Consider the following 23,110-nt stretch of genomic DNA (forward strand, 5'->3'; position numbering starts at 1 on the left):
ACATTTAATCACAAGAGGAAAAGAGTCTGTGCAATTGTAAATTCACATAGGCAATAATCACATTAAGTATGATACTGCTTTGTGAAAAAAATCTGAGAAACATGACATGTGCACGTTTACCTGTGCTGCAAACAGAATGTATATGCTATGTCTACTTAGTGATGTTGATCAATTTAAACATGATTTAAGGTCTGCTGCAAAGCATCATACCAGGAGACTGCTTGATAGCAGTACCAGTATACACAGCTCTGTCATAAGAAAAAAACACTTTGTGCTGGGCAAACACACACATTCTGACAAAATGCATGAAATACTCACAGGAGGAGGATGTTCCACTGAGTCACTTTCATGCTGTCATTAGAAAATGTCCCTAAGCAGAGGTGGGTTTAAGGGGTTAAGAAGGAAAAGGAAACTTGACACAGGGAGATACTTAATATTGGCATCACATCAACAATATAAATGCACTCCAGTCTCAGCAAATGCAGGTTTTGCAGATTTCAGTTTGCAAATTGTGATGGCAGATGGCTGAAACCTGCCCCCATACAAATCCCATGCCTGAAATGGCATTGCCTAAGTTTACACGTCCTGAGGAAAGAGACTTGGATTTCTAAAGATCTGAGTAACTTCTATTACCACATACTGGGATGGCTGTTACCGAAGGTACAGGACACTTGAAACAACAGCAAAGTATCTCACCACTATTACGTAGCCAATAAACCTTTATTTAGATGTGGAAGGAAAATACGTTTACAAGAAGAAAGATCTAGGGAGGTATATTGCTCCCCTGAAATTCAGAGAAGTCCCACAGGCTCTCTGTCAGCATGTCACTGCCTGAGTGAAAGGATGAGCAGGTTCTTTAAATCACAGGCTAAAGTCAGTATCAGCATAAATTGCAGAGAGACTTCATCTCCATGTTCCTTCCCGACTGATACAATCTGTGTATGAGGAGTAATCCAAATACTGGATTGCACATATTTGGCAGGTCTTGCACCCCTCTTCACAGACAATGGTTTTGTCATAACTCACAATGAAGTTACTATAATACTGCTCAAACAGCGTGCTGTGTGGCACAGACAACTGCTTGGCCATTTCATACAGGCTTTCTGGCTTCAAGTCTTCAACGCCGTAAGCTTTAGTCAGAACATATTCTAATTTCCAGTTTGATTCATTTTTCTTGTTGGCATCTCTGAGGTCCAAGTAAAACTGCCAAAGATCCTACAGTTAAAAAAAAAAAGAGAGAGAAAGAAAAAGTACGCACGGCTGTATTGCTTTCTTCCCTGCTTCATTAAGTCTCTAGAGTGATATATTGATTAGGAAGCTGTCACTCCTCGTTATTCACAACTGAATAGAAGGTCATGTCCCACCCCAAGAGCTGGGCTTACACCCAAAGCTGGTACTTGCAGAGCAGTAATGGTGGGGGGATGGGGAGAAGAAGAAAAAGGAGCCACAAAGGGCAGCAGCGGCAGTGTTGGAGGTCTTCCTGCCCAAATGATAAACCAAAATCCACTGTGCCCATGTCTGCTCTAGGAGTGGGGAAAAAGGGTGAGAACCAGAAGGTTTTTTTCTGTGGGCACTGCTTGAGGGTCAGAATAGACAGAAAAGGACAGCCAAGGGAGAACTTAAAGGAAAGGGAGAGATGGAAATGCAGGAGTGAAATCTGCACAGGAAAGGAGTAGCCTGTATTAGCATAGGTCTCCAAAGAAAAACCCCAATCCCAGTCAAGCTGCAGGATGCACTGTCACTGAACTCAGGGAAGTCAAGATTTTACTCTGAATTACAGAGAATAGCCAAGTCATTCAGAGCCAGAGTAATTACACAGGATTCACTTTATATCCAAAAATCATGAGACTACAAATCAAAGTATTTTACTTTTTTTTCCTTCTAAATGTATCTAGAATTTCTGATAAAAAGCATTAACTTTACAAGAGACTGCATGATTACAGAAGACGTCACATGGTTAAAAGTATTTTTTTTCATCAGCTCTTCTACACCCTTTAAAAGCTTTCATGGACTGCATCCCAATGCTCAAGCTATCACCAGCAAACAACACTGGTATGTAAAGAAGCCCAGGATTTAAGTGAACCTTCTTCACCGTTGCAGAGCTCCCTGCAAATAGTTTTAAGATTCTGACCAGAAAATTTCTGCCTGTCTTTGATTCTATGTCATAAGACTCTTCCATAGAGAACAGGAAGTACTGGGTAGTACTGCACGCACAGACAGACTGACCAAGTTCCTTTCTTTTTCCCAGTAAGCACCAAAGTTCCACCAACAGCCATAATAACACAAAGGCTGACATCTCAGTGTGATTTTTAATAACATTGTATTTAGATGCCTTAAACTATGCTTTAAAATCTTTACTTACCAGCAAGTTATAATCAAAAACATCATATTGATAAAATCTAACACCAGGGTTATTGGACTCCATTTGCCATATACTCTTCACTGGGGTTACAGCAGGTGCCACAAACAAAGAATTTACTGGCTTTCCTGCAGGAAGAGGGAAGGTGAGGAAACAGTTTCCTTTCAATCATTTCTTTCTCAAACAAATGTATTTGTAGAGAACCAACACAGCAAGAACCAGAGTGACTGGCTTAAGTACATTAGCATTTTTTCCCCCTGGAATAGCTCTATCACTGTGAACTCCTTCTATACTTCCACTGGATAGAACTAAATCTGTGTAAAATACCACAGTACACATTCCAGTGTGTACCAGTTAAGACTGTCTATAGTACAGGCGTCCCACCAAATTCAACTATCTGTGCAAAATGGTCTTCCTTATATGTAAGATCTCTGTATTTTGCCTATTTCTAGTCAAGAAATATTAAAAACTTTTAGTTGCTGTCTCAATGCCATATTTTACATACTGTTTTCAGTAATTTTTTTTCTTTATGTATTTATGATGTTATTAGAAACACCAGGGCATCATCACCTGAATTTGACTTCAGTCATTCAGACTAGCAGTACATGAACACCAATCTTTACAGCAACTGAAACATGAGGATGCACACCAGTTTTAATGAGACATAATATGCAGGTAAGTATATTGTGAGGTTCTCTGTGAACAAAAAAGCCCTAACTATTCCTTTATCTGACAACATCACAGCTGTGAAATTGTAAGGTCAGTCTCCACATATAAGCAGAAGCTTTGGAAGCTTGGAAATGAGAAGATTCTTCTGGAGAAGACAAAATTGAGCTCTGTGTCTCAGTACACTGATGCTGGCTACAGTATTACAGTTATCTTGAATTCTCCAGAATTCTGTTGAGAGGAAAATGGCATGAATAGAAGACAGCCTAAAATTGTATAGATAAACACAAACTATACTCAGATACGTGCAATTTCAGTGTTTAAATTTTGTCAAAAGATGCAAAATTATTAAAATAACTTGGAAGCAATTACTTGCACATGCAAACTGGAATAACAAGGCACCAAGATCAATCTGTCCCAAGTGAAATTTGCAGTAGAGGTGATGATTCATGCACAAATGAGACAAAGAACAAAAATATGTAGGTATAAAACTGCCTTGAATGCCATTAAAAAAACCAAACAAATAAACAAAAAGCTCATTCTTTCACTAGGACTGGATTCCTTTTTACTGAAGATTAATTTAATGGTAATGCCATGTAAAAAGGTGAATTATTTAGAACACTGTTACCCTAGACAGCATTTTGGGCATTGTTTTTGTGAGTTCTTATAAAGCAGTTAGAGCCAATTAATATTTGGATATTTTACATAAACCAAAACAATGGACCTCTCACTGTTCTGTGGTGCGGACACAAATGTTTAACCAGTTACTTGTTAGAAATTTTCTGTTAAAGATGTTAGAGTGCTCCATACAGCCATGGCCATACTTAAACTAAGGGATTATAAAGGAGTATTTTCAGACCTGGGTGTTTTTCTTGAAGGGAAATTAGCTGATCTAAGAGATGCAACAGGCAGAGATTTTCTTCCCCCTGCCTCCTGCTTACCCTTATCTTAATTAACTTTGAAACAGCAGGGAACTCAGCAGAGAGGCATGGTAATGATGCAGGAAACACAAGAACATAGAGCACATCTAGTCGGCCTGAGAACATTCCCTCTGACACATTACACAATAGCAACTGGCTAGTATAATTTGCCCATGTCACTGTAAGAGTGGAGAGGAAAAACTAGAAATTCTTCTCTAGGCATACACATTCATGAAAAAAAAAAAAAGGAAGCTTGGGGAATCTCTTCTGACTTCAACAAAAAACAGTTTGCCTTGCAAAGTTCTCTCTACATAAAAAGAATGGCAGTGTGTAAGGCTTGAATTCTTGTAGACAAATAGCAGCATTTCCCTATTTCTTTATTCAATTATTTATAGCAAAGGGTAACTAGTAAGAACATGCAAGAAAGCATTAATTTGCTTTTAATCAAGAAGGAAAAAAATTAAGGATTCAACAAACATCATTACCTTCTTCATCCAGGAGGACCATGATACTATCTCTATGTGTATGTCCAAAAAACTGCCCTGCAATTACACTACTGTAATTGCGAAAAATCTTTACCAGTCTCTCATTGTAATACTCCCTGATAGCTGTTGTATTCCTTGCATATGGCAAGTATCCTATTGGCACATGTCCTATTATATATACCTAAGGAATTAGATACAGAAAGCACAATTAGCACCTTCATTTGAAATCTACCCTTTCAGCTGTAACTTAAAAATGATTACCACAATTTCATAATAATGCTATCTTAGAAATGGCATTCTGAAAGTTATAAATCATGACAGTTTTGTTACACAAAATACAAACAGTAAGAATGTCTAAATTCATAATGAGAAAAAAAAATAGATATTTTTATATATATAATTCAGTATATTCTTAGGAAAGTTTTTATAAATCTACATGTGATTTTGGGCCAAAAGAAAACTTCATTAATTATTTCAAATTAAAAAATAAGTTACTAGGGCAACACTTTTGATTTGACATCTCAAGAGGACAGTAAGAAAAAAATATGCTACAGTACTACAGAGCCTGCATGGTCAGAGAGTCACCAAAACCATGGAAGAACTAATTAAAACCTCTCTGTCTGAGGCTGAGACTTGGTTGCAACTGCACAAACTAATATGCTGCAGGGTTTTATGAGGAAGGGAAAGCTTTCCTCTCTCCCAACTGTAATATAATAATATTATTAAATTTATAACACCATAGCAAAATGTAAACGTTTCAAATTAAACACTTTTTCTGGTCAGATGATTATCCAATCCCCACACTAATCAACCAAACACAAGCCAACTATTTATAACCTCACTTCAAAACCCGAGTATTATAGGACAATTTATTATTAACACTCAAATCATAGCAATTGCTGCAGCCTGGGTAAGTTTTGTGGTCCTTCCTAATTTCTAATACTTGCAATTACATAAAAATATAAATGAAATATGCCTGCTTTTGTCTCAGGCCTAGGGTGCACATTTTAAAATTAAAGGTTATGAGTAAAAAGAGTCAGAAACAAAAATGAAAGTATTAAGTATTCTCATCCTTGCTTCTATAGTATTTTACATAGTAGGAAAGAAAATGTATTTTACTCCATAATCTCAGAAATTCCATTCAACTATTTTATTAATTGTTGTGGTATAATGTGCATATTCAAGGAAGAATTATTAAAAAAATTAAATTCTGACGTTGCAGTATCTGTGGCAGCATTAATATTCTTTTAGAATCATGTTTCCATTTTCATTGTCTCTGCTTCTTACTACTTTTTTTTTTTTCCTTTTCAAAGTTTAAACAAATAATGCTGATGGGCTCTATTCACAGCCCCTACCTTTTCCTTCTTTTGTGAAGAGGTTTCTAGTATTTCCTCCAGCCAGGCAAACTGATCAGCTGGGTCAGTGATATTCACAGTTACACTATTGGGGCTGTAATATAAATTTGTGTTCAGACTGATTATCCTGAGTGGTTGAGAGCTACTGTTGGATTCAAACAGCTGCGTGTAGAAGCCACCTGTGAAAATACGACCAAAACCATTTGAAAAATTAAATGCTTTAAAGCACAACTTAGGAATAGAAGTACAATGGAAGTACACTGACAAAATATTCAGCCTTACTCTAACAAAATAGAATATGGAATGTTTATTCAAGCCATGCACCACCTTATCACAACAGAACATCTTAAGAATCTGTGTTCAGCAACATTTTAGTTGCTATGAATTCTTGCGTGTAATTGCTTTTGTGTTTACTTGACAGTTTTCAGATGCAGCTATCCAATGACACAGAAGAAGTGCCCTGTAACACTTCTTCCCTATTAAGAGATGCAGTAATTGTTAAAATGTCCAAATTTCCTTAAATTCTGAAAACTTACAGGTTCCTCCAGGAAGAACCGTTTGAGTTCAGTAGCCTTGTTACTTTGAAAATCATTTAACTTCAGACTGGAATACAATGAAAAGTAAAGATCACGTTTTGTCAATCCAAGCTCCTAAAACTCTCCATGGCATACAAAGCTTCTTCAATAAGTGCAACTTCATAGTGCATGGACTTCAGTGGAGCTATGGCAACAGAGCTATAACAATATACTTCAATTTAAGGTCTGCCACTTTAAGGATTTTTTCCTATTAGAATTTCTACTTCCACTTTTACCCAAAGTTCCTTCTCATTCAGGACACAAAACCACAAATTAAAACTTCCAAATCACTAAGGTTTGAGTGAATTGGGAGTTGGGTTGAACTTTTCACTCCTTTGCTAAAAAGAAAAATCATAATCAGGTATCAATATTCTATTAGTATAGTAAATTGGATGCAAATATGATGCAATTAACAGTATCATCACCAAGACTACATGCTATCCTAACTAGAACAAATATGTGCCTATTCAGTACACTCTGAAATACATATAGTAACAAAACAAACATTTCATCAATTTTTTACAACCAAATTTAGGTCTTCTTGTGCATCTTAGGCTTTTACCTAAAAAGCACTATGAGGGTCCTGGTACAAAGCCAGTAATACTGTACATGTTACAAGAAGCAGTAATTATTGCATCAGAAAAGAATAAATGTACTCTGAAGATAAGCACTGCTATTCAAAAAGACAAATATTTCTTCCAGGAGAAGCATTATAGACAATCCATTGTACTGATTCATCTTGCAAGACTTAGCTAAACAACTGGGACAAACTTATAGAAACATTAGTTCTCTAAGCCCTAGCTTTAAAATGCATTACTGGTATATTTTACCTTTTCTGAAGGTATTGATTGCTTCATCTGTTAGCCAAGGATTCCAGAAATCTGCTACAGCATTGTAAACTTCACTGGTAGTTACAGGAAGCTGATCCTGTGAGAGAGCAGAACCTGCCTAAGTCTTAGCATTCACATACAGACACAAAAAACCACCAGAGAACAACAACAAAAACATCACTAAATTATCCCTTAACATGTAAGTATACCCAGCCACCACCAAGAAGAACTCAAGAAAAGAAAAAAAAGTTCTGAACATACACTGTGGCTGATCAGGAACAAATGCCTGAACTTAGAAATAACTGCATGGCTTTATTAATGCACTGATAAACTAATGCCAGAAATACTTCAACCCTTAGGAGCACAGCAGATTGAAAAACCATACATTATGCAAAATCAATAAATACATAAATCGAAGATTCAAAGTCTAAAAATAAAGTCTCTTGGTGTAAAAGCTTGAATATAAGCCTCTTTTACAGAAGGTCAATTTTTCAAGCAACTTGCGGTTCATAGGTGTTTCCCAAAACTCCACTATAGGCCTCATAAACATTCCGGTTAAATTCACAAATATTTCCATGATAACCTGTAGTTTTAGTAACAAAACATTTAAAATGTAAAAGTGTTGTCAATGTTTTCTCCCACTGGCTCCAACTAGGACTGTAGCACTCTTCAGTCTGAGCCAAGTGTCACAGTCTGGCAAGAGCCATGCCGTCTTCTAACCCTAACAAAGAACATTCCAACCGGTCCTTGAGTTTCCTCAAATACCTGCTTGGATTTGTGGATCCAGAAGAAAAAAACAGAGGTCAAAAAGCAGAAACAGTATTACAGTGCATGTTTTCTTAAACATAAAATTTGACCTTTCTAAGATCTTTGAAACTAAACCTATGTTATTAGAGGCTTAGGCACCAAGTCTCTATCTGGGAATAGCGCAATCAGAATTCTGTTCAGACATTTGGTGCTTGCAGTGCACTGATACCAGTTATTAAGAAAGCTTTGAGCCACGCCTGTTCAGCCAGAGCTAACAGGCACTAACAGACATAGTAAAACCTGATCTCAGATAAGAGATCATGTTACTGACAGAGGCAGTTTGGACCCAGGCACGCCCATGCTCTGTGAACTTGTGGATTAGACAGCAGTTTGAGAATTTGGTTTAGGCAGGGACAAGGAGTAAAACTATGCAGAAAGACTGAGGTCACAATATACAATCTGAAAGGTATCCCAATGCTTGATTAACCTGAGTAGTTCTTTTAGCAGGCTCTGCAAGAAAAATCAGCCAAGACCATTAAATGGTTAAGACGGACAGGACAGAACACAACAAAAAGCCATAAAATAATCTCGTGCATGGTGAGCACACAGCTTTCACGCTTGCTCTAAACAGCCTACAGTGTCTGGCTTGTTCCACATAGCTTCCAGTCAACGGACATTTGCTAAGCATGTCCACATGAAAAACAAAATGTCATCAACAGCCAACAAAAAAACCCAAAACATCAACCTGAAATGAACCCACAGTGGGGAATTTCTGATCCCATCGTCTTTCTCAAGCAGTAACATAAAGTTGTGAGAGTTCTCCACAGTGGTAAAGCCTGCCATTTGAAAGTAAAGTATCACAGAAACACACCTGTGTGGTTTTGTGGAGAGAGAACTAAAACTGTTACTCCAATCAGCAACCTGCTTCAAAATACTATTTGCTGCACCCCTGCCCCTCCACCGCCTTCCCACAGCCATCCTTTCCCTATCTTCAGATTTAATTTCACGAATAAAACTCCGATGTGTTGAAGAAGTCACTACACTCTTTGTCTACAAGGTTAATGAATGCAGTTGTTTCTTCTATACCGAAGGAGACTGCTAAATGACTATTCTCTGTTAAGACTTTTTAAAAAGCAAAACAAAACAAAGCACTGGGTGAGACTTCAGCTGGAAGTGTTATTTATCAAAATACTTTGCCAGTGTTTCTGGTGAATATGACAAGCTGAAGCTCTACTACAAGAGTAAGAATGCAAGAGACTGAAGTCCCAGCTTGGTTTGTGAGCTCACACTTCCAAGACATGTTTAGCTCTTATTTTGTCTCTCACATTTCCTTTTCCCCTCTCTGATCACTTCCTTTACTCCTCGATTTGGGAATCCCTCCATCAATGACACCAGCAATGATACAATCACCTACTACACCACGATATACCTTGATAGGCCTAATGAGTAACACAGAAAGCTGGAATAAAAGTCCAGGGGGAGTACTAAATTCCCATTAGGCATTTCAAACAAAATATTTTCATTGACCTCCTCCACATCCCTTACAATCCTCTCAGATGCAATGACAGAACCTGCTTCTGAGTCCTGAGTGCTGTCAGGTCAACCCACAATATGCTTTAAAGGACACATGAAGCAACTGTTTACTTTTGAGCTATGCCAAAAACAATATTCACAGAACGCTGAGAGTAAAAAAAGCACTGTCCTCAGCTGCAATGACCCACATATCCAGTAAATCATCAATGCAAGTATTTCTAAGTGTCCAATAAGGAAAGAAAACCCCCATATTTTTAATAATAGTGGCAAAACTATGGGAACATTACAAAAATTCTGCAATTTGTCTGATAGAAAACCATCCAGTGATGTCAGCAGACAGATTTCCAGTATGCCTTTCAATAGGCCTTGAATCTTATCACAGGTTCACAGATCCATTAAGGTCATTTCTGCTAGATTAATTTATTGTAGACACATGCATGACTTACACAGCAAGAAAAAATAAGTGTGTATTAACTATGATAAGACCTGGTGGTTCTAAGCCATGAGCAGTACATTTGCATGACCTCAGGCAATGTAGGTTTTACCTGGAATCAGCGTTTGCTTGGGTAACTTAACACACACACACAGATGTACTTTCTGTTCCTGAATGGAACTATTTATAATTTAAATGCTAATTGGAGGACTGTAGAATACTGCTTCCAGAAGAACAGACAAATTTAACTCTTCTTTTTCACACCTGTTTTCTGAGAGGTTAGGAACACACTCAATATGATACATAAACAAATTTCTAACTTGTTTTACCTGTGGCCAGTAGTCATGATTGCCCAAGGCAGGGAAAACCTGAAGATCTGGAAAGAAATTACGAATTGTAGAAGTCATATTGCCAATAATGCTAATGACCAACTTTGTTGAGAGTTCATTTACAGGAACATGAGGAGGACTATCTCTGGAAAAGGAAAAGGCTTTATTAACAAAGGTTTATTACAACGTAAGGAAAGGCAAAAAATTCTGCAAATACATCTACATTCTAGCATGTAATAGTACTATAGGACTCAAATGAATATCATCAAATTGCCTGAAAGGCTGTCTGCAAAGGCATTAAAAACCAAAGTTGACTAATGTTTATCCTATGATTCACATTTATCATTAAGAAAGATTTCTTAGAAATTAAATTCATACAACTCCATCATTTTGAGATACTGTTCAATTTGGGTTATGTATCTTCCATCATCTGCACAACTTGCTAAGTTATTTTCGCCCTTTCAACAACACCTTGTTGAAAAGTAAGTACAATAAGGCAAGCGACACAAATTAATCACTTGTCTTTACATACTTATATTTCTTAAAACCCTTTCCCCAATAAAATTAAGTGATGTGACATAACATATATAAACTTTCCAGCAAAAAAAAAGACCTTGTCATTGATAAACAACCAGTTCTCACACTCAAAGATACTAATCTTTTGTGATAAATTATCCATTGATTCATACCATAAAAAATGATGTGATGATAGAATGCAGAATTTTGCTATGGCAGAAGGGTAAATTAATGCCATCTTTTATGAATACCTAGAAAGTAACAGGGTATGGTACTATGGAGCTACACATATGCCTCCCTTTCACACTTCTTTCTCCAGTCCCACTGCTAAGGCACACAAAGCACCACAGATAACACCTGTGTGAGAGAGAGAGAGTAGTATTATGCCCGTTTTCTAATAAGGAAGATTGGCACAGAAAAGGGAAACGTTTTACTCAACAGGCAACTGCACACATTGAAAATACTGCAATAAGGGACTATGAAACCACACTTCTTCTTAAGCACATGTAGCTGTGAGTGATATTAATGAAGAGAGAGACAAGATCTACAACACAGTTACCCTCCCACTGTGAGACCTTGATCTAGAATTCATATGGGCACTGAACGTGAATGGTAACTTTATACACTTAAAAATACGTAAGCTGTATTATTGATTCTAGTTACCTCTTACCAAAGAATTAAAACGTATCTTCTAAAAATAGATACACTTTAGATTTAGTGACCCTAACACCTAGAAAATCCAATACCTCCCATAACAATTCATTCCAGTCAGTTATTCCTCTGAAGTTTCTTTTTGCTTTTTCTACTTGCCACCCTCCACACATCATTTCTAACACCGTAAACTAATAGTCATGTGGTAAATGTCCAGTGAATAGTCCAACAATATCAAGAACTTACTGGCGAGATCAAAATCTGTTCCCAAGAACAGCCTTATATTCTCACTCAGTCTTCCACTTATTAGCCATTTAGACAACTAAAGGGACTGTTTAAAAGCAGTGTTTGTGAGATAGTACACTCATATTTGTTGGTGCAAATACAAACGTGTAAATTACTGCACTATATGGTTATCCAGCTGTTAAAAACTTGAACTGCAGAGCAACTTGAACACTTACCCTGTCCAAATCATGAACGAAACCTCCTGCTTTGAATCCTTCATGAATTCAAATGCTGACAAAATAAGCTGATATGGCGAATCACACAAAAAGTCTCCAAAAGGACCTGGGTTGGATGCATTGGCTCCTTTGGAAGAAGAGCAAACTTTGGTGCGATCAGGGGTAATGTGGTAAGTCGGATCTAAATGTAGATCAGATATATGCCAGAACTGCCCTGTTTTCAGAAAACAAAGATTAAAGAAAATATATTATTTGCATTTGAGCTATTATACATGGGTAATGCCAAGTTTGTTCCAGTTTGTCTACTGCTATTCCTCTTTCAAGTTTCGAAAGGGAGAATAAATTTAACAAATTGTTGGTGTGGGTGAGTTCTGCATTCCTGACAAAGAGTCCTTCACATAGTCTGCTCAGAAAAACGGAAAACAGAAGCAGCATAGGCTTGAGCTATGCAGCAGAAACAAAAGTGGAGATTGGTAGGGACTGGAAAATCAGCTCCTTTTCATTAATAGCAGTCTGGAAACTGGAAAGCAGAGGAGGCAATAGAAGGACTTCTCCACTCCACCTGAAAAGAGAGGGAGTTGAGTATTAATTATTTTTCCAGACCGTCCCTGGCTAGAAGCTACTACAAAAGATCACAGTATATAAAGAAAGGCAAGAAACAGCATGTGTGCAAAAATCTCGAAGTTCTTCATCTCACCAGCAGCCGCAGTAACAAAGAGACCAGGCTTCTCACCAGAGAGAGGTGTGTCAGCCTTACTCACTACTTTCCAGGCTGACACATTCTCAGTTCCTGCTACTTAGCACTGCACAGAAGAAGGAGCTGAGAAGTGTAATATGGTGAACAAGACAAATTAAGCTTTATTAGACTACCAGCCTTCAAGCTTCATGTAAAAGAAGGTAATTTCTTTCTGTCAGTTTCAAAGTACTTGGGAAAGGCACACATGTATCTGGGGGAGTGATTGTGAAACCAGGACCGATAAATTGATTTTCCCAAGGTCACATGCTCATGCAAAGCAAGCAGCACGCGACTTGACCCCATCGAGTTTTATTTCAGGAAGCAAAGACCATCAGCGCTCTTCAAAACCTGCAGAACTGTGACTGCTATCAACAGGCCACAGAGAAACGCCTGGACGCTGCTGTGTGTTTGGTCTGAGGCACGTGTGAGTCACAAGGGATGAAAATCCTGTGGAAGCCCCTTTCGGAGCCCTCACCGCTGTACACCATCACTCCACTGATCACCCCAGGCAGAGCACGTGTGTGTTTGCTGACAACACAGGAACCAAACTTCATGTTTGCAGTGCGTGCCTCAGGACACCACGCCAAAGGCAGGGCAGGGCTCACCTTACCTGCCACCGGCCGGAGTGCCAGCCTGGCTAACTAAATATAAACCCCATTTAACCCCCCATACCTGAATAGCGATATATTTACTTATCTACAAGTCACATGAAGTTGAAGCCAGCTGGGACAGGAATGGCACTGCAGCAGTTTACGGGCGGGCAACAGCGAGAAAGGGATGGAAAGACGCAAGAGGGGAGCACTCAGCCCTGGCCTCCTCGCCGCCGGGCCCGGCACCGGCGGCACGGAGGGGCGGGCGGCGACCCCCAGCCGGGCCCCCCTCAGCCAGGGAGGCACCGCGCTGCCCCTCACCCCGCACCCTTCCTGAGCGGGTGGCCCCAGCCTGCCACCACCCCGCGCGGGGACGGCCCCACTCAAGCTGCGGCCCCCGGCGGACTCACCCATGGCGGAGCGGGGCCGCGGGCCGGCCGGCACCGCCTCCAGCGCGGAGCAGAGCAGTGCCAGGCTGAGGGCCAAGCGGGCGGCGCGTCTCCCCCGCAGCTCCATGTCAGCCCTGTCGGGAGCGCCCTGCCCGCCGACGGCCGCTCATGTGACCGGCCCAGCGCGGAGAAAAGGGATAAGCCCGGAACGGTTTGTGAAAGCTTGGGCGCTTCGCTGCTTCCCTGGGGCAGCCGGAAGCCGCCACTGCGCCCCGCCCGTACCACCGGGGGCCAAAAGCTGACCCCGGCTGGGGTCCCGCGCTCGGTTCCTGAGGGGGGCAGTTGCTGTGGTCTTGGACAGACGTGCCGGGAATCGGGGTGACCTTCAGGAGGTGCCACCCCCGGCGAAGCACTGGGACAATGAGCACCTCGTAGGAGCTAGCCTAGCCGCGGGCAGGGCTGCGTTCACGGCACCGGCGGATCCGAGATGGGCGCGAAGCTTCCTTTGGGAGCCCTTTCCCCGCTCGGCCTGTGGTGCTGAGCGGACCTGTTCCTTCGGGCCCTGGGGTTCCAGCAAGGGGTTACGGCTGTCCAAAGCGGCTGGGACCTGTGGCTGAAAATTCTTCCCTCCTTCCGAGCCAGCCGTGGCCCTGGCGGTGCGAAACTGACTGCAGTGTGAGTCCCGGGGCACAGCTGCCCCGAGCAGCCCGCACCAGGAGTCTGGGGCATATTTAGGAAGGAGCGTTTCTGACCTGAAGTATACGTGTAATAATGGATCCTGGTTACTTAACATGCTGCAAAATTTAAAATGCTGATGAAAGCATAGAATCATAGAATAGTTAGGGTTGGAAAGGACCTTAAGATCATCTAGTTCCAACCCCCCTGCCATGGGCAGGGACACCCCACACTACACCATGCCACCCAAGGCTTCATCCAACCTGGCCTTGGAACACCGCCAAGGATGGAGCATTCACAACCTCCCTGGGCAACCCATTCCAGTGCCTCACCACCCTCTCAGTAAAGAATTTCTTCCTTATATCCAGTCTAAACTTCCCCTGTTTAAGTTTGAACCCATTACCCCTTGTCCTGTCACTACAGTCCCTGATGAACAGTCCCTCCCCAGCATCCTTATAGGCCCCCTTCAGATACTGGAAGGCTGCTATGAGGTCTCCACGCAGCCTTCTCTTCTCCAGGCTGAACAGCCCCAACTTTCTCAGCTTATCTTCATACGGGAGGTGCTCCAGTCCCCTGATCATCCTTGTGGGCCTCCTCTGGACTTGTTCCAACAGTTCCATGTCCTTTTTATGTTGAGGACACCAGAACTGTACACAATACTCCAAGTGAAATGATCAAGTACACCTTTAATACCTCTTAAGAAAATGCTGAGGTGTATTGTGAATACGAGTTTCCATTGCTAAGGCTTCATGGTAGCAGAGTGGCTGTTCCTTGCTGAAGTTAGAGTACTTTCCAGAGAGGAAGAGTACTCAGTGTCAGTTTTAGGAGCAGACCACAGTAGCGACATTATGGATCCCATGGCTGCCGTCAAACATCCTACTGTTCACTGTTCTGTTCAGAGCAGCTTTCCAGGGCTGGAAGTCCTGTGTGTTTGTATTTTCCTCACTTTTCCACTTCTCTGAGCAATGCCGTAGGCACTTCACAAGCACCACTTCTCCACTTACTGTTCCCTTATTTAATTTGATGTTAGTATTGTTTATCTTTAGAATAGCAAAAGACTTCACCAAGAAGCTTTTAGGATGGCTTCATGTGACTTACAGAACATATATATGTAGAGAAAAGTAGCCTTTGTTTAAAAGTAACTGAAATGTAAAATATTTACTATTCAGTTTTTATTGGTAAAACAAGTCTTAACAGTGTCTGTGTATTCCTTTCCTCATATTTAGTATATTTTTTACTAATGATCACACAAATCACTTGTTGTGAAGATGAATGTCAGTACCGGGGATCCAAGTCTGTTTTCCCTGTGATGTAGGAAAAGCAGCTGCTCCTCCGTGAGTGGGGTCGCTGGGAAGGACAGTCGTGTGGCCAATGCACCCATGGGAGAACAGGCAGCAGCAGAGGGGAGGCAGGTGAAAGCTGTATTGGGCACTGAAGCTAAGGATTAAATGAGCTGATAAACCCAAGGGCAGAACATACTGTTTAAACATAACTTGCACTAGAGCAACTGAAGCAGCACAGAACACAGAGATTGCAACTCCTCATACCACTGGCACAAGTTGTACCTTTCATTTCTTCAATGAAAAAAAGTTAACTCCTAGATTTTAAAAGCTATTAATATCCACCCAAACCTCCATATTTATAATGGTTCAGAATTAAGGACTCTGTCTTCTAGATGTACAGTGTTCCCCACAAGAGAAAACAGACTTGGATGTTCCTTTCAGGCAGCTTGTTTGTTAGAAAGTAAATGTAATATTTTGTATTTGTACATTGTACAAATTTTATATAAAATTTTGTATTTGTGTTGGCTAGGTGCCATAGTTACGCCTAAACTTTTATGAGTGAGATGGGGTACCCATGTTATCCAGGGAATCAAGAAGCCGTTTTCCATGATACCATGTAGCAGATGTGAAAGATGGCACAACACAGTATTAGGTCTGGGAATTTGGGCAGGTCACCCCTCCTGCACCTCCTTCTGCAGCCGCAAACCCTCAGAATGCTGACTCACTAAAGCCACAGCTCAGCTGTGCCTTTGCTTGAAAGGTGGTAAGAAGCTACACCTCCTCCATGCGGTGTGCTGAATAAATGTGTCAGAAAGCATGGACTAAGTAACAATCTTACTCATGCTGCCAGCAACCTTTTTCTTTATTCCTAATAATCTGAAGTCTAAGGCAGTTTTTCACAACCTGGTCTTTCAGGGAAATATTCTTCAGGAATAAGGTTTTCATTTATCTCTTTTAAACAGCATTTTTTTGTTTTAAGTTGCTCACAGTGCAAATTGTCATCTCCTGTACATATGAGGTAAGAAACTACAGCCTAGGGAGGGGAATCTCAGAAAGTTTGTCTTTTGTTTTCCTTTTGTTCTCCTCCTACTCCTCTAGATCCTGATGAAAGATAAGCTTTGTATCTCATGCTGGTCCCTTCCTCCCACCCTGTGAAACTCTTCAATCTTTTCACTTTGATTTACATCAATCCTTTGTATATGAGCAAAGAAACCCACCAAAACAAATTAAAAACTCTCTGAACCATTAAAACCAAAACTACTGGGTGCTCTGACATCAAAGGCTAGCTACTGACCTTAACATGCACTGGGTAACAAGTTCCAAATGAAGACATGAGCTGAAACTGGCTTGAGGCTCTCTCTTCTCTGCCTACATATATAATGACAGGGGCTTAAATTTCTCCAGCAAAAACAAGTCACTGAAGTAAAGCATGGCAATTTTTCATTTCCCATGCACTCCACAACACAAAGAGAGGCTGCTGCAGCATTGTGTACTAAATCCTTTTCTGTTGTTTAACTCTGAAGAAGAAACTTGAAACAACTCCCTCCAGAACACCGAAATCTTAGCAGATGAAAAGCAAAAGGAGCACAGGTTTAAAAAACTTTTTAATTTCTGTTTGATCAGCAATCCAAAACAATTCAAATATGTTCAATTTACTGTTAAAAAAAAAAAAAAAAAAAAAAAAAAAGGCAAGTGTTTCAGAAATTTAATGCCAAGTTTAACCTATTTCTCTAGACAGGACAAGCGCGCCAATTTGATGGCATAAAGTTATTCTTTTTTAAAAAAACACACCTCCCTCAAACTGTTAACCTTTCATGCCAGAAATGTGCATTTTAGCTACATTTGATTACGGACAGTACGTTAATCCATCCAGCAGAAGTAACGTCCGGACAGAGGTCAGGTAAACTCTACGCTTTCTCATAATGGCGAACAGCAACCACGTCACCAAAAGTGAGAGTCTGCAAGTCCAAGGAAAAGACAGACACGTTAGATGCAGACCATTTTCTATAATAACACATATTAAGAAGTCAATTTTAGATCAGGGTTGGTTTACATTATCTTATTTATAGAAACACAGATTGGTCTAGGTTATTGACATTTTAAATGAAAAACAGGCAAAACCTTCATTATGGTTCCCATCATAAACATAACTTTCTTGTTAATCCCAGGAAGCCCATAATGCACATTTACAAGGCAACTAAAAGGACTGTTCAATTTTTCTGATTTTCATGACTGTAGTTTCTTAAATATAGCATTGTTTTAATACAGACTTAGCACTTATTTTCTGAAAGCTGATCACACTGCAAAATGTGCTATGTAAAACTCCAAGTCCTCTACATCCGTATCTGTACTATTTTGCATAGGGCTATAATTAAGAAGAACCTTGTATTACAATACATGCATTCTGTGCACTTAGGTAGCTAGAAGTACCAAGTGTTACAGTTGCTGCTGCTGTGCAACTATAGTAAATACAGTAACTACGTAACAGTAACTACAGTGTGTGATTTTGGAGGTATTTGCAGAAGTGGAAGAAGGAATCTCACCGTGTTCAAATTCTGAAGGAAGAAAGTTTTCTGTATATTCATGCAGCTGTTTCCAGAAACAAAGCATGTATTTTTCCTTAAACTGTTTGTCACATCGTGTTGCACTGACTCTATGCTTTAAGCTTTTAATCATTCGGAAATCTCCATCCATACAGATACTCTCTGAAGTATTTAGAAAACAAGCTAACTGACTCTCTCCAACAGCAAAGTCGCATAGATCAGTATAGCTGAAGGAGTTTTATTTTTGAAACTGCCAAAAATAAGCATGAGAAGTACCACCCTGAACAGTAAGATAATAACTTACACCAGGTATTCACCCCATATATTCACCCCATACTGCTGTTTCTGAAAAGTCAGGAAACGAACGTAAATTTAAACAAAGACTTTTTTTCACAGAATTGCTGTTTATCGTAGTTTTTAACAAGATAAGAGTGCTTGATGCTTATCTTTTTGGCAAGATAAGAGTGCTAAATGCTATTAACTCATGCAATATTGTAGTTTTATTTTCCTAGAGAAATACTTGTTCTGTGTAATTAAATATTATTTATGTGTGCATATATAAACCAAATTTTTAAAGATATTAATACTATCAACTGATCACTGCCTATGTAATCGAGAACTTTGTAACTTTTCCAGCTCACCAGGACTTTTTTTTCCTTTTGCGTGGGCATTTATGCAATCTCTAGGAAGAACATATACACTCTGGAAGTCCAGAGGTATCCTGCCTACAACCACTAGCAATGCGTTAGCTGTCAGTAAAACAAGATAGCAAACAAAACAACTATTTAAAAAAAATCTCTGCTAGCTTTTCACACCAATTAGTTTAATTGTTTGTGTAAGTAACACTACCTCTTCATAAAGCTCAAGATAAATGTAAGTGAGGAGTGTTAGCAGTGTATGTGAATGATCAGTGAGCTTTATACTTACCATTACCATTTTGCCGTCCTTGATTTCTCTCACAAAGTTTGTCTCTTTGCCATCCCACTTCTGTACGTGCACTAGCTTGTCGCCATCCAGAGTCACAACTGACTGTGAGATAGCAAGAGACACAAAGGCATTCATTTGTTTGGGGTATTTGAGATTCTGCTCACACAATCAGCCCACACTATTTATTGAATTCTCTCCAACAGATGGATGTGGATCTAGAATGATAAAGTAGTGCCAGCAATTTTAAAGCTAAGCCTCATTTTAAGCATGAGCTCCATACAATTCTTGTTTGTGTCAAAGGATGAAAAAAGTTGTTTCCTTTTAATTCTAGCCTCACAAGAACCACTGTTTCAGCTGTGCTTTGGAATAACATTTATGTTAAGTGCCTAGAGATGCTGGGAAGAAGACATTTCCCCATTTTGCCTGGGAAAAGTTATGCCAAATGATATTTGGATTGAAAGAAAGCAGGCAGCTAAAACAGTTCGACCCTGGAAGGTAGGCAGGGGGATAACACATTGTTTCAGACAAGGAATAAGGTAAGCAGGCAAGTAAGATGCAACCTTGTCTTTTATTTCTCTGTCCTTCAGTGCTACAACTGGCAGTAGCAGAAGTTACATTTTTTTCCTTTGACCCTTCCAAAGATACAGCTGAGGGGGCGGGCAGAAGAAAGAGAAAATGAGGCCTTTGCAGCCCCAAAGTTTACTTACTTTGCAGTTTCTGTCATCGGGGGTAGTTTCATCAAATTCCTCTCCAAGTTTAAAGCTGATTTCTGTGTTTTTGAAAGTGCTTTGAGTCCTGATCACTACTTTGTCCCCCTCGGTGCTGATAATCACAGTGGGTTTAGTCACGTTCCCCACCTGCCGTGTTGCAAAACCCACTCCTAGACCATCGAAGGAAAAAACAGAAATCCATCAGACATCGTGGGTTTTTTTACATCTTTTCTGCCACACATTAAGGTACAGAAATCTCTTCCCTTGCTCTACAGCTTTAAGCTACCACCGTGAAAAGCTACTTTCTGCTTCGCTTATGCCCTTACACCTAAAGTATCCACAGGTTCTCCTCTATACACATAAAGCTGTCGCTCTGAGCCCTCCCTCATCTCCAAGTGCCCTGACAGGGAACCAGAGCAGTGGCACGGCCCGCCCGAGCTGCGCCTGGGAGCGGGCGGCAATCACTTCTCTCTTCTGCTTCTCCGGATTTCGCTTCCTTAGCATTCCTTGTAACGATTTCTTGTGTGGTTGCTTGTTTCCAGCTTATCTACAGGCAGCATTTGCCCTTCTTGCAGACGCTGTCCCTAACCGGGGGACATCTCCCGCCGTCTCCCCCGAGGCAGTGGGGCTGTCACGCACGCACACACACCCCGGACGGATGACCCGGACCGACGCAACCCCACTGACAAGGACACAGCCGCCCATACGCCCCTCGCCCCTGCGAGCGCCTTACCTCTGGCAGCGGGGGGATTTTTTTAAATGATTAATTTAAGGTTCTTAGGGTGGTGTAAAATTCCAGGTCTCCTGAGCGTGCCGCTGCCGCCCGGCCGTACCTACCCAGTGCCTTCATGTACTCGTCGAAGTTCTGGCTGTCCACCAGTTTCCAGGTGCCGCAGAAAGCCTCTGCCATGGCGGCGGCCGCCTGCGGGAGCGGGAGTGACAGCGGTGGCGACGGGTGGCGAAGAGAGCCGCGGCCCCCGCGCCGCTCCGCATTTAAAGCCGGCGCCCGGCGGGGGGCCGGGAGGCGGAGGGCAGCTGCGGTCCGCCCCGCTCGCCCGCACGGGGGAGGGCGCTGCTCCTCCTCCTCCTCGCCGCCGCCGGGGCAGGGGCGCGGGGGGCCCTGCTAGAGCTCCCCCCCAGGCCGCGGCACACGGCGAGACACTGAGGGGCAGAGAGTGGTGGGTTGCCTCCGCCTAGGTCACCACTCCTTGCCAGAGCCGCCTACCGGGCAGCCAGCACCCGCCCGCGTTGTGGTGTCCCTGATAAAGTAACACGGGCAAAAAGAGAAGGCACCAAACGTGAAATATTCTACTGAATAAAAATATAGGATAGCAGTGCTACTGCACGACATCTTTCCTGAAAGCTTTGCCGTGAGATTTTCAAGCCCAGTTTGGTGTTGGCCAGGTAGAGACCACTTTCCCCCTCCATCTCATGGCATCCATAGGGATGCTGGGTGAAATTGGCATTTGCTGTTGTTAGCTGGAAACAGTATCTTGCCTCCACAGCTGGCAGCATTTGGAGACTAAGAATGAAGAATGAAGGAAAAGAGCCTAAAACTGTTTCATCTATTATGGGATTTGTGTGTGTGTGTGTTAGAGAGGGAATGTTTTCCTTCTTGTAATTCTCCATCTTGCCTCCTGAGTGTTTTTCAGAAAGCATCCTGTCACTCTGTGGGATGTGCCATGATGTCAGCTTTTCCAGATCTATAGCTTGGATGGATTTCAGAGTCATGAATCTAGCTCTTCAGCTCATAACAAAACTCAGGGACAAGGTGGAATAGACTTTCTGTGATTTAGGAACAAAACCCCAGTAATTTTCTACCTGGTTCAGCCATACAAAATATAAATAATTATTAATACTTTCCTGGTATTTTTAAATTTTGTTTTGACTGTCATTTGCCTTTTTCAGGCTCTTGTAGTATGGCATGTTCCCTGAGTGTGGAACAAGTGATGCTGCTGATGAGATTTTAATTTAATTTGCCATTTTTCCCTTTGTCCTCTGAAAGAATTAACCCCTCTCTGAATAACTCCAGGAATATATAATTGTAATCCCTTTTACCACACAACAAAATTTTCATTGGCCTTGATAACCTCAGGGTATGAGCCAGTGTGTCTATTTCTCTTTAACTTTCCATTTACTTACTTTGAAGTGCAATGAGAGACACAAACTGCCCTCCTCCAGCTGCTCAGTTTATGTCCAAATTTCTCTTCTGACCTGCAGTTCTGAGACTTCCCAGCTAGTATTCAGAAAGCCAGGGAGAGTAGAGCATCACTTGAAGTAACAGACCACCAAGTGTTGTTCATGAGGCTGAAAGGAATCAAGTCCCTTTTTTCAAAGTTGAATGATGCTGTGTCTCCAAAGTCTGCACAGTATATCAGCCTTGCTGGTGCATCTCATACAGATGTCCACTAACCTAATGTCCGTGGTCAGTCAAACACTCTATAACGAATGAGGAATATGCTTTGTGATTGGCACTGTCATGGCATGGGGCACTCAGGATTGATATTCTGCATGGGTGTCATCCATGACTCCTGTTCAGTTTGGGAAGTGTTTCCTCAATATAGTAATATTATCAAGTATTTAGTAGTGTTCACCACCCATAGCCTAACTCTCTGTGCAGCCATGGTCTCACAGAGCTTCATTGCTGGCACCCAGGCAGCTGATATGGAAGCAAATACAAACTGACCTCACCACTCATCTGACACTACTTTATCTGACATGCACCATATTAAATCCTAAATGATTTTACCAATATCCTCATGAACTGACAGTGTCTCCTCTCCCACTACTGACAAAATGGAGTTTTCTGCTCATATAGCCCTGTCTGCAGAAGCCCTAGAGCCTCTTCTCTTCCTTTTGGTGCAAGATGTGTGCACGAAGCCCTGGGAGAGCTCCTTGCTCTCTGTGCTCACAGGGGCTTGTTGTGTAGAACCAGCCTCATAGATTTTGTGCCTTATAAAACTGAAAGTGATTCAGTGCCCCTGCTGGTAGCTGGACTCCTGAAAGACATTTCTGCCTTGCACCTTCTTCCAGACAGCACTGCAGCCTGGTCCTTGGGAGGTAGCCGCTTCAGGATCTTTCACAATTTAAGCAATCATACTTACACCAATGGCTCTTTTCTACCAGGATATCTCAACATACTTAGCTAAGAAAAGCAGCTAGTCTTAAGAAAACTATTCTTCAACACTTTGCATCATGCTTCAGACGTAAAATAGGGTCTGCTAAAATGTTCACATTCCTTCTGCTACTTAGATTGCCAAAGTCATCACATCAGGTTTTATGGTGGTAAGATTCCACCTGTTAGTGATGATTTTGGAGCAGGATATATCAACAGTAGGAAATGTTACATTATTGACACCTTGTGGGGTGACAAGCCACAGCCAAAAATGTTTTCCAT

The 23,110-nt window shown here is 41.3% G+C and overlaps 2 protein-coding genes across 2 annotated transcripts; both read right to left on the reverse strand.

The window, feature by feature from the left end:
• Positions 1-903: 903 nt before the first annotated feature.
• Positions 904-13,702, reverse strand: SMPDL3A (sphingomyelin phosphodiesterase acid like 3A; the record flags this gene model as incomplete). The annotated part of the gene is made up of 8 exons (XM_080616692.1): positions 904-1,215; positions 2,363-2,487; positions 4,431-4,611; positions 5,786-5,964; positions 7,191-7,287; positions 10,233-10,377; positions 11,861-12,074; positions 13,597-13,702. The coding sequence occupies 8 exons, from the start codon at positions 13,700-13,702 to the stop codon at positions 904-906; spliced, it is 1,359 nt and encodes a 452-aa protein (XP_080472818.1).
• A 2,941-nt stretch (positions 13,703-16,643) lies between these two features.
• On the reverse strand, positions 16,644-20,623 carry FABP7 (fatty acid binding protein 7; the record flags this gene model as incomplete). The annotated part of the gene is made up of 4 exons (XM_080615818.1): positions 16,644-17,491; positions 19,004-19,105; positions 19,711-19,883; positions 20,551-20,623. The coding sequence occupies 4 exons, from the start codon at positions 20,621-20,623 to the stop codon at positions 17,441-17,443; spliced, it is 399 nt and encodes a 132-aa protein (XP_080471944.1). The 3' UTR covers positions 16,644-17,440.
• Positions 20,624-23,110: the final 2,487 nt, after the last annotated feature.

This window comes from Psittacula echo (genome assembly GCF_963264785.1).
Source record: "Psittacula echo genome assembly, chromosome: 4".
Lineage (NCBI taxonomy): Eukaryota > Metazoa > Chordata > Aves > Psittaciformes > Psittacidae > Psittacula > Psittacula echo.